This window comes from Coregonus lavaretus (genome assembly GCF_964263955.1).
Source record: "Coregonus lavaretus genome assembly, chromosome: 20".
NCBI lineage: Eukaryota > Metazoa > Chordata > Actinopteri > Salmoniformes > Salmonidae > Coregonus > Coregonus lavaretus.
Genome location: NC_140007.1, coordinates 34,460,129 through 34,473,812, shown reverse-complemented (window position 1 = coordinate 34,473,812; position 13,684 = coordinate 34,460,129). Strand labels below are relative to the sequence as shown.

General features: G+C 44.2%; 1 protein-coding gene across 1 annotated transcript in view; it reads left to right on the top strand.

The window, feature by feature from the left end:
* The window catches only part of hspg2 (heparan sulfate proteoglycan 2), a 188,450-nt gene that overhangs the window by 135,682 nt on the left and 39,084 nt on the right, over positions 1 to 13,684 (top strand). The window contains exons 34-44 of the mRNA XM_084184593.1: positions 8,930 to 9,022; positions 9,188 to 9,277; positions 9,459 to 9,689; positions 9,920 to 10,033; positions 10,215 to 10,342; positions 10,815 to 10,901; positions 11,152 to 11,210; positions 11,415 to 11,582; positions 11,806 to 11,916; positions 12,147 to 12,247; positions 12,490 to 12,670. Coding sequence (XP_084040719.1) covers positions 8,930 to 9,022; positions 9,188 to 9,277; positions 9,459 to 9,689; positions 9,920 to 10,033; positions 10,215 to 10,342; positions 10,815 to 10,901; positions 11,152 to 11,210; positions 11,415 to 11,582; positions 11,806 to 11,916; positions 12,147 to 12,247; positions 12,490 to 12,670 — 1,363 coding nt within the window. The remainder of the gene's footprint in view (positions 1 to 8,929; positions 9,023 to 9,187; positions 9,278 to 9,458; positions 9,690 to 9,919; positions 10,034 to 10,214; positions 10,343 to 10,814; positions 10,902 to 11,151; positions 11,211 to 11,414; positions 11,583 to 11,805; positions 11,917 to 12,146; positions 12,248 to 12,489; positions 12,671 to 13,684) is intronic.

The following is a 13,684-nucleotide window of genomic DNA, read 5'->3' as shown; positions in this document are numbered from 1 at the left end:
TATCTCAGACTGCCCATATTAATATTTTATGGCTTTTTCTTTGCAACTCTGCCTAGAAAGTCAGCATCCCGGAGTCGCCTCTTCACTGTTGACGTTGAGACTGGTGTTTTGCGGGTACTATTTAATGAAGCTGCCAGTTGAGGACCTGTGAGCTGTCTGTTTCTCAAACTAGACACTAATGTATTTGTCCTCTTGCTCAGTTGTGCACTGGGCAATCCCACTCCTCTTTATATTCTGGTTAGAGCCAGTTTGCGCTGTTCTGTGAAGGGAGTAGTACACAGCGTTGTACGAGATCTTCAGTTTCTTGGCAATGTCTCACATGGAATAGCCTTCATTTCTCAGAACAATAATAGACTGACGAGTGTCAGAAGAAAGTTATTTGTTTCTGGCCATTTTGAGCCTGTAATCGAACCCACAATTGCTGATGCTCCAGATACTCAACTAGTCTCAAGAAGGCCAGTTTTATTGCTTCTTTAATCAGCACAACAGTTTTCAGCTGTGCTAACATAATTGCAAAAGGGTTTTCTAATGATCAATTATCCTTTTAAAATGATAAACTTGGATTAGCAAACACAACGTGCCATTGGAACACAGGACTGATGGTTGCTGATAATGGGCCTCTGTACGCCTATGTAGATATTCCATTAACAATCAGACGTTTCCAGCTACAATAGCAATTTACAACATTAACAATGTCTACACTGTATTTCTGATCAATTTGATGTTATTTTAATGGAGAAAAAAAATGATTTTCTTTCGAAAACAAGGACATTTCTAAGTGACCCCAAACTTTTGAACGGTAGTGTGTATATATATATACATTTGAAGTCAGAAGTTTACATACACCTTAGCCAAATACATTTAAACTCAGTTTTTCATAATTCCTGACATTTAATCTGGTAAAAATTCCCTGTCTTAGGTCAGTTAGGATCACCACTTTATTTTAAGAATGTGAAATGTCAGAATAATAGTAGAGAGAATGATTTATTTAAGCTTTTATTTCTTTCATCACATTCCCAGTGGGTCAGAAGTTTACAGACACTCAATTAGTATTTGGTAGCATTGCCTTTAAATTGTTTAACTTGGGTCAAACGTTTCGGGTAGCCTTCCACAAGCTTCCCACAATAAGTTGGGTGAATTTTGGCCCATTCTTCCTGACAGAGCTGGTGTAACTGAGTCAGGTTTGTAGGCCTCCTTGCTCGCACACGCTTTTTCAGTTCTGCCCATTTGTGATGGCCACTCCAATACCTTGACTTTGTTGTCCTTAAGCCATTTTTCCACAACTTTGGAAGTATGCTTGCGGTCATTGTCCATTTGGAAGACCCATTTGCGACCAAGCTTTAACTTCCTGACTGATGTCTTGAGATGTTGCTTCAATATATCCACATAATTTTCCTTCCTCATGATGCCATCTATTTTGTGACTTCCTGCAGCAAAGCACCCCCACAGCATGATGCTGCCACCCCCGTGCTTCACGGTTGGGATGGTGTTCTTTGGCTTGCAAGCCCCCCTTTTTCATCCAAACATAATGATGGTCATTATGGCCAAACAGTTCTATTTTTGTTATTGTTTGATCTTTGTCCCCATGTGCAGTTGCAAACCGTAGTCTGGCTATTTTATGGCGATTTTGGAGCAGTGGCTTCTTCCTTGCTGAGCGGCCTTTCAGGTTATGTCGATATAGGACTCGTTTTACTGTGGATATAGATACTTTTGTACCTCTTTGTTCCAGCATCTTCACAAGGTCCTTTGCTGTTGTTCTGGGATTGATTTACACTTTTCGCACAAAAATATTTTCCTCTCTAGGAGACACAACGCGTCTTCTTCCTGAGCGGTATGACGGCTGCGTGGTCCCATGGTGTTTATACTTGCATACTATTGTTTGTACAGATGAACATGGTACCTTCAGGCGTTTGGAAATTGCTCCCAAGGATGAACCAGACTTGTGGAGGTCTACAACCTTTTTTCTGAGGTCTTGGCTGATTTCTTTTGATTTTCCCATGATGTTCAAGCTTAGAGGCACTGAGTTTGAAGGTAGGCCTTGAAATACATCCACAGGTACACCTCCAATTGACTCAGATGATGTCAATTAGCCTATCAGAAGCTTCTAAAGCCATGACATCATTTTCTGGAATTTTCCAAGCTGTTTAAAGGCACAGTCAACTTAGTGTATGTAAACTTCTGACCCACTGGAATTGTGATACAGTGAATTATAAGTGAAATAATCTGTCTGTAAACAATTGTTGGAAAAAATTACTTGTGTCATGCACAAAGTTGATGTCCTAACCGACTTGCCAAAACTATAGTTGGTTAACAAGAACAAGACATTTGTGGAGTGGTTGAAAAACAAGTTTTAATAAACTTCTGATTTCAACTGTATATTAACACTACCAGTCAAAAGTTTGGACACACCTACTCATTCAAGGGTTTTTTCTTAATTTTTACTATTTTTTACATTGTAGAATAATAGTAAAGACATCAAAACTATGAAATAACACATATGGAATCATGTAGTAACCAAAAAAAAAGTGTTAAACAAATCAAAATATTGAAGCTGCCAAATAGCCACCCTTTGCCTTGATGACAGCTTTGCACACTCTTGGCATTCTCTCAACCAGCTTCATGAGGTTGTCACCTGGAATGCATTTCAATTAACAGGTGTGCCCACTTAAAAGTTCATTTGTGGAATTTCTTAATGCGTTTGAGCCAATCAGTTTTGTTGTGACAAGGTAGGGGGATATACAGAAGAGAGCCCTATTTGGTAAAAGACCAAGTCCATATTATGGGAAGAACAGCTCAAATAAGCAAAGAGAAACGACAGTCCATCATTACTTTAGGACATGAAGGTCAGTCAATACGGAACATTTCAAGAACTTTGAAAGTTTATTGAAGTGCAGTCGCAAAAACCATCAAGCGCTATGATGAAACTTACTCTCATGAGGACTGCCACAGGAATGGAAGACCCAGAGTTACCTCTGCTGCAGAGGATAAGTTCATGAGAGTTACCAGCCTCAGAAATTGCAGCCCAGATAAATGCTTCACAGAGTTCAAGTAACAGACACATCTCAACATCAACTGTTCAGAGGAGACTGTGTGAATCAGGCCTTCATGGTGGAATTGCTGCAAAGAAACCACTACTAAAGGACACCAATAAGGAGAAGAGACCTGCTTGGGCTAAGAAACAAGAGCAATGGACATTAGACCGGTGGAAATGTGTCCTTTGGTCTGGAGTCCAAATTGGAGATTGTTGGTTCCAACCGCCGTGTCTTTGTGAGACGCGGTGTGGGTGAACGGATGATCTCCGCATGTGTATTTCCCACCGTAAAGCATGGAGGAGGAGGTGTTATGGTGTGGGGGTGCTTTGCTGGTTACACTGTCTGTGATTTATTTAGAATTCAAGGCACACTTAACCAGCATGGCTACCACAGCATTCTGCAGTGATACGCCATCCCATCTGGTATGGGCTTAGTGGGACTATCATTTGTTTTTCAACAGGACAATGACCCAACACACCTCCAGGAGTGATGGAGTGCTGCATCAGATGACCTGGCCTCCACAATCCCCCGACCTCAACCCAATTGAGATGGTTTGGTCTGCATCGCAGTGCTAGCTGTGCCACTAGAGATCCTGGTTCGAGTCCAGGCTCTGTCGCAGCCGGCCGCGACCGGGAGACCCATGGGCGGCGCACAATTGGTCCAGCGTCGTCCAAGATAGGGGAGTGTTTGGCCGGCAGGGATGTGGGTTCGTTTCCCACGGGGGGCCAGTATAAAAAAACATTTTAAAAAAACATGTATGCATTCACTAACTGTAAGTCGCTCTGGATAAGAGCATCTGCTAAATGACTAAAATGTAAAATGTAATGAGTCGGACCGCAGATTGAAGGAAAAGCAGCCAACAAGTCCTTAGCATATTTGGGAACTCCTTTAAGCTGGTTGAGAGAATGCCAAGAGTGTGCAAAGCTGTCATTAAGGCAAAGGGTGGCTACTTTGAAGAATCTCAAATATAAAATATACACTGCTCAAAAAAATAAAGGGAACACTTAAACAACACAATGTAACTCCAAGTCAATCACACTTCTGTGAAATCAAACTGTCCACTTAGGAAGCAACACTGATTGACAATACATTTCACATGCTGTTGTGCAAATGGAATAGACAACAGGTGGAAATTATAGGCAATTAGCAAGACACCCCCAATAAAGAAGTGGTTCTGCAGGTGGTGACCACAGACCACTTCTCAGTTCCTATGCTTCCTGGCTGATGTTTTGGTCACTTTTGAATGCTGGCGGTGCTTTCACTCTAGTGGTAGCATGAGACGGAGTCTACAACCCACACAAGTGGCTTAGGTAGTGCAGCTCATCCAGGATGGCACATCAATGCGAGCTGTGGCAAGAAGGTTTGCTGTGTCTGTCAGCGTAGTGTCCAGAGCATGGAGGCGCTACCAGGAGACAGGCCAGTACATCAGGAGACGTGGAGGAGGCCGTAGGAGGGCAACAACCCAGCAGCAGGACCGCTACCTCCGCCTTTGTGCAAGGAGGAGCAGGAGGAGCACTGCCAGAGCCCTGCAAAATGACCTCCAGCAGGCCACAAATGTGCATGTGTCTGCTCAAACGGTCAGAAACAGACTCCATGAGGGTGGTATGAGGGCCCAACGTCCACAGGTGGGGGTTGTGCTTACAGCCTATGGACTGGCCCGCCCGTTCCCCAGACCTGAATCCAATTGAGCACATCTGGGACATCATGTCTCGCTCCATCCACCAACGCCACGTTGCACCACAGACTGTCCAGGAGTTGGCGGATGCTTTAGTCCAGGTCTGGGAGGAGATCCCTCAGGAGACCATCCGCCACCTCATCAGGAGCATGCCCAGGCGTTGTAGGGAGGTCATACAGGCACGTGGAGGCCACACACACTACTGAGCCTCATTTTGACTTGTTTTAAGGACATTACATCAAAGTTGGATCAGCCTGTAGTGTGGTTTTCCACTTTAATTTTGAGGGTGACTCCAAATCCAGACCTCCATGGGTTGATAAATTGGATTTCCATTGATAATTTTTGTGTGATTTTGTTGTCAGCACATTCAACTATGTAAAGAAAAAAGTATTTAATAAGATTATTTCATTCATTCAGATCTAGGATGTGTTGTTTAAGTGTTCCCTTTATTTTTTTGAGCAGTGTATTTTGATTTGTTTAACACTTTTTTGGTTACTACATTATTCCATATGTGTTATTTCATAGTTTTGATGTCTTCACTATTATTCTACAATGTAGAAAATGAGTAGGTGTGTCCAAACCTTTGACTGGTAGTGTATATATATATATATAATATACAGTATACACTACATGACCAAAAGTATGTGGACACCTGCTTGTCGAACATCTCATCCCAAAATCATGGGCATTAAAATGGAGTTGACTGAAATGCTTATAATAATTGCATATGGGCGACAACAATCGGTTTTCTGCACCCTATGTATTGTGATATGAGGATAGTTTAAACAGTCTTACTTACCTGGAATGACCTAAAGATGATGCTGCAATAGTGCAAATAAATCTCTCTTCTGTAATAGTTACTTCTTCATGTGTTCAAAGTGGCTGTTTATCGCATCCTAATAACGTTTCAATGGTTCACCTCTCAAAAGCATCTCAGTCTACTTCTCAGCGCGCCTGCTTTTAAAGCCCCACAGACAAATCCGCTAGAATATTCCACCGGATGTGACGAACCAAACTGTCCATTCTTGGTCTGGCCACTGTATTGAACAAACTTACAGTATGTGTGATGGGATGTATAGACATTATTGACAGTATGTTGATAGAATATGGTAGGTTACACGCTACACAAAATTGCTTACTTAAAATGCACTCTGTTTAATAGACCATTCACATAGTGGATGACTCAGATATACTTAACTGTACAGCAGTGAATGAGTCATAAGGAGCTTTGCAGACATCCATCTATGATTCATTACTGTGACCATAAACAGTAGTTAAGTTCTAAAACCCTTCCATTAGTTCTAGTTCTAAAGTGTAATGTTAAAGTCTTACATTAGTTCTAGTTCTAAAGTGTAATGTTAAAGTCTTCCATTAGTTCTAAAGTTCTAAAGTGTAATGTTAAAGTCTTCCATTAGTTCTAAAGTTCTAAAGTGTAATGTTAAAGTCTTCCATTAGTTCTAGTTCTAAAGTGTAATGTTAAAGTCTTCAATTAGTTCTAGTTCTAAAGTGTAATGTTAAAGTCTTCCATTAGTTCTAGTTCTAAAGTGTAATGTTAAAGTCTTCCATTAATTCTAGTTCTAAAGTGTAATGTTAAAGTCTTCCATTAGTTCTAGTTCTAAAGTCTTCCACTGGCTCCTCCATGGGAAAGTAGAAAGTGATCACAGGAGCCTTGCTTTGTTCACAAAACTAGAGAGACTCTCCCTGGATAGAGGAGCAACTGAGGAAGGATGCGTCCATTTGGGTCTTAATGAAGTCTTTGAAGGGTAATGGCACCTCCAGGTCCAAAAGAGCTAGCCAGGTATTCCTACTGTAGTCTAGCCACTCACTGTTACATCCATACAGCACGTCTACTGACAACAATAGAAACCAACCATCCCCCTCACACAGTGTGACCTCCTTCCCCTAATATGGATTGCCTTTTGGGATGTCATTTTCCATGACATTACTGAAAGATAATACCAACACCCTTAGATATGTGACTGAACATTTACGGTAGCATGGTAGATATAAGCATGAATGCAACTGCAGCACATTGACAGTAAATGTACCAGATGCATGTCGTAAAAAGGCATGTGTGTATTGCAAACAGACCTCAATGAGCATGTGAGGAATGTGAAGAGAAGATAGCCATGTTGTGTCTAATTGCAGACATGTGTGGATGATTTTGTATGTTTTGCGTAAAAGACATCCCTGTTTTAGGATTGTAGAAACTAGAAAGTTGAACGGCCCCAGTCAGTGAAGTTGTGTACACACCACAGGGGTGTAGCCCTGGTAAGAGCAGGACAGCATGTCTCCTTACCTACTCCCAAAGAGCCCAGTGCTTGGTGTGTCTCTTACCTTACATGATGGGAGGTCTTCTTTTGGAACCCCCCTGAGCCCTGTTCTCCTGACTGGTCCTTTGGTTACTAGATCTGCTGCCCCCCTATCCTCTCCCCCAGGAACAAGTGAAGAAGCTGGATGATGAGATCTGGGAAATGATCTCCAACTTTGGCGACAAAGGCTCTCCTCCCTTCCCTCCCTCCTCCTCCTCTTCCTCCTCTTCCTCTGAGAGGAAGATCCCCAGCCACTCCTATCGTGCTGGGTCTCGTACCCACCTGAGGCCCCACTATCCCTCTTCCTCCCCCTCTGGTATCTCCTCCCTGGTACGGCCTACTAGGCCTCAGCCAGCCTCCCCCGGCCCCTCCCCTCGACTCCAGGTACATATAAAATAACCCCTCGGAGAAACCCTCAAACATTCAAACTTATTTAGCTCATCCATATGTGTTATTGTGGTCGTTGCTGACTGGTTTACTCTCTGTTTGGGCCTGGTCCTGTTGACAGACTAAACCGCGTGGGACGAAGAACATAGTGGGTCCTCCTAGTGCTCCCAGTGGCCCCAGACCTGCTGGGGTCTCCAGCCTGGTAGACATGACAGTGACAGCCTGACTGACTAACTGATGACTGGCTGACTAAATGACTGACTAACTGGCTGGCTGGCCGGTCGGCTAGCTGACTGGCTGATGGACAGGCGAATGGCTGACTGACTGACTGTGTGATGATTGACTGACTGACTGACTGTCTGACTGACTGACTGATAGACTGACTGTCTGACTGACTGAACGCATGTCCCTGCCCTTGGCACACACAGAGGAAACTGCCACCTTCCATGCGATAACATAATTCATATTTCACAGGGTTATCCTGTACAGTTCACCATAGTATTGGCAAAGTATTAGCTGCCTGAGTCTATTTCAAAAGAACAAGAAAGAGAAGATTGGGCTGAAAAGGGCAGTGTGTGTGTAAATTCCATGGCTAACCAGGGAGGCATTTTCCTCTGGAAAGCACTGAGTGCCCACTAATTGCTGTTAAAGTCGTACTCTGTAATTGTCCACTTAAAGAGTAGTACTGGATCTGTAATTATATTCACCCGTCACACAGTCACCTTAACAAGCTGTGATATTCCCATTACACACACTGGAATCTGTTGTTCTAGTTGCCAGTCAATGCATGGTGTGAGTCTCACTTTGTCACCAAGTACTAGTTAAGTAGTAGAGGACCAAAATGTAAACCCTTTCTCTAAAGGTCTGCTCTACTTAACTCTGTCATGCTTGCCTGTTTGTGATGCCTTTATCTCTCTCCTTGCTTATCTTTTGATCTCTGTCTCTGGCTTACTCTCTCATGCCTCTCCTTCCTGCTCTGCCCCAGTACGCTTTGGTCTACAAAGGTTTCAGCTTGCACCCGGATGACACCCTCTACTGGCAGCTCCCAGATCAGTTCAAAGGGGATAAGGTAACAGTACGAGCCAGACCCAGCCCTCCTGCACCCTGCCTGGGTTTTTGCCCCTCCGGTTAACTCCAGGGCCACAGACAGAACCACCCCACCCCTCCAACTGAACCTTCAGAGCAGGGCTGGGGAAGGAAAGGGCAGCACCACCTGACAACCCTGTGGAGTTTGGAGTTCCTGTTTATATAATCACTTCTATATGTGGTGGGAGGTCAGGCACGACTCATTTGGTGTTGGAAACTATTCATGTCTAAAAGAAATAGAAAGACAGATTGGGATATGAAATCTCTCTGTAATAGATGTAATCATAGATTCACTCGTTTACCTCTTCCTGAAACATTGTAATGTTATAGGCCTATAGTCATATTTGTTTGAATGTCTCGATGTAACGCTCAAAGGCTCACCAACAAAGTTAGATGTAGTATGCAGCCTAATTTCTTTACCTTTACCCATGTTATAGGTGAGCTCCTACGGCGGTAAGCTGAAGTACACCATCTCCTACGTAGCAGGACAGAGAGGAACAGCCATCGAAGACGCTGACGTTCAGATTATTGTAAGTAGCTAATGCACCAAAGTTACCAACTTAATTCATTCACTTTCATGTTCTATTGCTGCATCCATACATCCCACAAGTTATGAACTGAAATCACTTCCATGTATTGTGGTTGCATCCATTCACCTGTCATTTATTGGTTCTCCTTGTCATTGTTGCCCACAGGGAAATGACATCACGCTGGTGGCTCGCCAGCCATGGCAGAGGGGACAGGGGACAAGAGAGTCCCGCCAGTTTGAGGTTGTCTTCAGAGAGGTCAGTGTTCTACAGTAGTACAGATTACCTACATTTTATCAATTCAATTCAATAGAACTTTATTGTCCCCAACTATCAATTTGATTGCAGCCTTTACCATCCATTCCTCATTGACACAGGTCACCCTAGCATCCTAGTAATAGCATAGTATTAACCTAACTCTGCTCTCTCTCTCCTGTAGGAAAACTGGCGTCGTCCAGACGGCATGCCTGCCACTCGGGAACACCTGATGATGGTGCTGGCTGACCTGGATGACATCCTGGTGCGGGCCTCCTACTACACAGAGATGAGGTCCTCCAGCATCTCCGAGGTCAGCATGGAGGTGGCCGTGCCCAACTACAGTGGCCTGGCTCAGGCTCTAGAGGTGGAGCAGTGCCGCTGCCCGCCTGCCTACCAGGGACTCTCCTGTCAGGTAAGAGGATCTCTATCTATCTCTCTCTCTCTCTCTGCCACAGGTGGCAATATTGACAAATTAACCTCAATCTTATGTTTATGTACATTTGAAAACTCAACATAATTATTTTTTACTCCCGGAGAAAGCATGTTCAAAGGAGGACCAGGCTCTGTGTCCGGGAAACCCGCCCTTAGCGTGTCAAGTCCATGTGATGATGTGTGATGAAAGTTGTACCTCCTCTCCCCCAGGACTGTGCTCCTGGCTACACCCGAACCGGAGGTGGCCTGTACCTGGGCCACTGTGAGCTGTGTGAGTGCAACGGGCACTCTGACTCCTGCCACCCAGAGACTGGCATCTGTACGGTATGCAGCCCGGAGAATCTCTTTAAGGCAGTTGTTTTCATTCAATTTTCACTTCATTGATTTAAACTTAATTTATCTAGGTTAGTCTCGTTGAGATCAAATTTATTTTTAGAGGGCTGGTAGAAGATAACGGTTGTTTTGAAATCAGTACATTGAATAAGATCTGAGTGTCTGCCCCCAGAGCTGCCTCCACAACACCCAGGGAGCGCTGTGTGAGCAGTGTGCCCCGGGCTTCTTTGGGGACCCCACCGCTGGAACCCCAGAGGACTGCCAGCCCTGTGCCTGCCCCCACACAGACCCTGACAACCAGTGAGTAGGCTACGTACATTACAACAGAGAGCTGTTACGCACATAGACGCGTGCATAAATGCTCGCACTAACACTCACACTGACTTTTGTCTTGTGTTGCATTTTAAATGATCTCATTCATATCTCTTACCTCTCATATCTTTTTGGCTATGCCCTCCACCGATACTTGGAACAGATCCAAGTTGATATTATAATTAAGCAATAAGGTCCAAGGGGGTGTGGTATATGGCTGTTCTTATGCACGACGCAATGTGCAGTGGTATATTGGCCATATACCACAAACCCCCAAGGTGCCTTATTGCTATTACCAACATAATTAGAAGAGTAAAAATAACTGTTTTGTCATACCAGTGGTATACGGTCTGATATACCACGGCTGTCAGCCAATCAGCATTCAGGGCTCGAACCACCCAGTTTATAATGCTGAATTAAGTATACTGTACTTCATCTTTCTTCTCTGTGTGTTTTCCAGGTTCTCCCCTATCTGTGAGAGCCTGGGTAACGGTGGTTATCAGTGCACTGCCTGCCAGCCTGGATACACTGGCCAGTACTGTGAACGGTAAGCTGACACAACTCTACTTTAACTCTCTATTCTAGCCTGGTCCCAGATCTGTTTGTGCTGTCCTGTTGACTCCTGTGGCCATTGTCATGCTAAGTGATCATAGGAGTTGGCCATACAGCAGAGACAGAGCTAGGACCAGGCTACTCTATTCAGACTAACTTTTCAATGTCCTCTCTGTGGCATTCCACCATTGTCTGTCAGTCTGTCATCACATTGACTCGTTATGATCCTCGGTTTTACTCCACAGCTGTGCACCTGGATATGTTGGAAATCCACAGGACAGGATTAAGTGTCGTCCATTCAACAGTAAGTGAATGCAGTCAGCAAAAGAGCTGCACAGAAATGTATTTTCCCCATACTTGGCCAGGTCTCCCTTGGGAAAGAGGTATTCTGGACCCAATGGGACTACCTAGTAAAATAATAAATAAAATACTCTACTCTACTGTAACAGTAAGAGTGTATCTCTGTGATCATTGCCAACTAACCTTTGACCCTTAACCTCTGACACAGCAGTGGCAGCCTCTCTGGTGGTGAAGGTATACCCTGAGAGGGTGTTGGTGGCCCAGGGCAGCCCTGTGACCCTGCGGTGCCAGGTGACCGGCTCTCCTCCCCACTACTACTACTGGTCCAGGGAGGACGGACGTCCCATCACCAACAGCGCCGACAGACGCAGACAAGGTAAAGTATACTGGACAGATCAGGTCTGGGTAGTGGAGTGTTTGACATGGCAATACATACACTCATGTAGTCTTATATAGCTGTACCTACAGTATATACTCCTCAGTAAAGACCTTATACTGGTGAAACATCCAGTACTAACTGTAGGAGAGAGCCTATTGAGGTACGAGTCCATTCCCCATGTTAACGTAAGGTAATTCTATATTCCTACCTGTTCTTTCAGGAGAGGAGCTGCATATCCCCAGTGTTCAGCCCAGTGACGCAGGCATCTACGTCTGTACCTGCAGAGACCAACGCAACACCAACAGGAGCCGCGCTGAGATCGTCGTCAGAAGTACTACTTGTTAAATCATTTACATTTTACTGAATGTTGCATTTCCAATACTTTTGTGATTAATTTTTCAGTGATCTTAGTCAGTTGTTGAGTAGTTAAACTGGCTTGAACTTTTAAGCTTTTTTGGGACGTTTTGGCTCCAGCTAAATATGGTTGAAGCTGAGATACAGTAAGTAATACATTTTTTGGCTTTTGAATGTTTACCGAATGGTTTCTGTCCCTTTCTCCAGCTGTCTTATCCAAACCCATTGAAGTGACCATCGAGGAGCCCAAAGCACAGAGTGTCACAGTTGGAGCAGCAGTCAGCTTCATCTGCACAGCCAAGAGCAAGGTAGGACTAGCTTCCAACATGGAGACATTAACACAATCAATTCTGTTTATTTGTATATATCTTGGATGGTTGGCATTGTGCTTAATACATTTGCCCATGAGAGAAAATGGTAGAAAACCTTTAAACCGTTTAGTATATTATTACACAATTGTCCCCCTTGTATTGGCCCCTCTGTTGCATTGCTTTCTCTCTTACTTGTGTTTACTTCATATCTTGTACCCATCTGTCCCCTCCCCTCCCAGTCTCCAGCCTACACCCTGGTGTGGACCCGGCAGGGTAACGGCAAGCTGCCCAACAGAGCCATGGACTTCAATGGCATCCTGACCATCCAGAACGTCCAGCCTGAGGACGCTGGCATCTACGTGTGTACAGGCTCTAACATGTTTGCCATGGACGAGGGCACTGCCGTCCTCTACGTGCCAGGTTCGTGATCCCAGACAGGCGCCATCATACTGTTAGCCATCAGCCTCTATATACCACCCTACAAGCTCTATTCCTTTCCTCAGCCCTTCCTCGAATGGGGCATGCCCCTGCTTGCTTTGGCTTTGCCTCCGTCCCCCTATATCATGCACTGCTTTAAATGTGTTTATCTGTCCGCACCCTAGCTTCTGGCAAACAGCATAACCCTGTCACTCCGACTCCCAACTCTCACTTTCTAAACTCAGACAACCTCTCTCATGTCAAACCCTTCAAATCTCTCTCTACGCTACCTTTTTCTGATGTTGGTGTCTCTGTCTTTCTAACAATGATTTGACCTTCTTACTCTGTATAAAATCTTTATGGTTCCAGGGGCAATATACAGCTTGTGGATATTATAATTATTTTATAATACAAAATAATGAAAAGGTCCATAATTGTAAGATATGTGTATGGTTTGTCCAAGAAATCATAGCATACAGTAGTCCTCAATGCTACCAAAGCCCAAAGATATCTCCCACTGAAGAGTTTCAAGTAGATTTAGTTACTATGCACTGTCACCACCCCCAATGGATTTACCAAAGAAGGTTGTTTTGCCCAGTGGAATACAGTTTATTCATTTTCAAGTTGCTTCTTGGTTTAATACTCAGTGATGACTGATCAATCCTTTGAATTGGGTCTCTGTTGCCATCAGTGATATCTCCGCTCTGATCTCTAGCTGTTGCTGTCATAAGAGGGGTTCATGTAATCAGTGGTGGTAGTGGTAGTGGTGGTGGTCTGGTAACTTTTCAATCACTTGAACACTAGTTTCTGCCACTGCAGATTTCCTTACTAGCAGGGTGTTGGTTATTTGGTATCTTTCCTGAAGTCTGCAACCCTGGCTGGGACTGGTGGTGGTTTCTCCTTGAGCTGTAGTGGTTGATGAGGTACATGGATGACAAAATGGGTGATTAGTGACTGACTGGGAGGGACCGACATTCAAAAAGGACTTCAGTCTATCACCACCGGGACATAAATGTA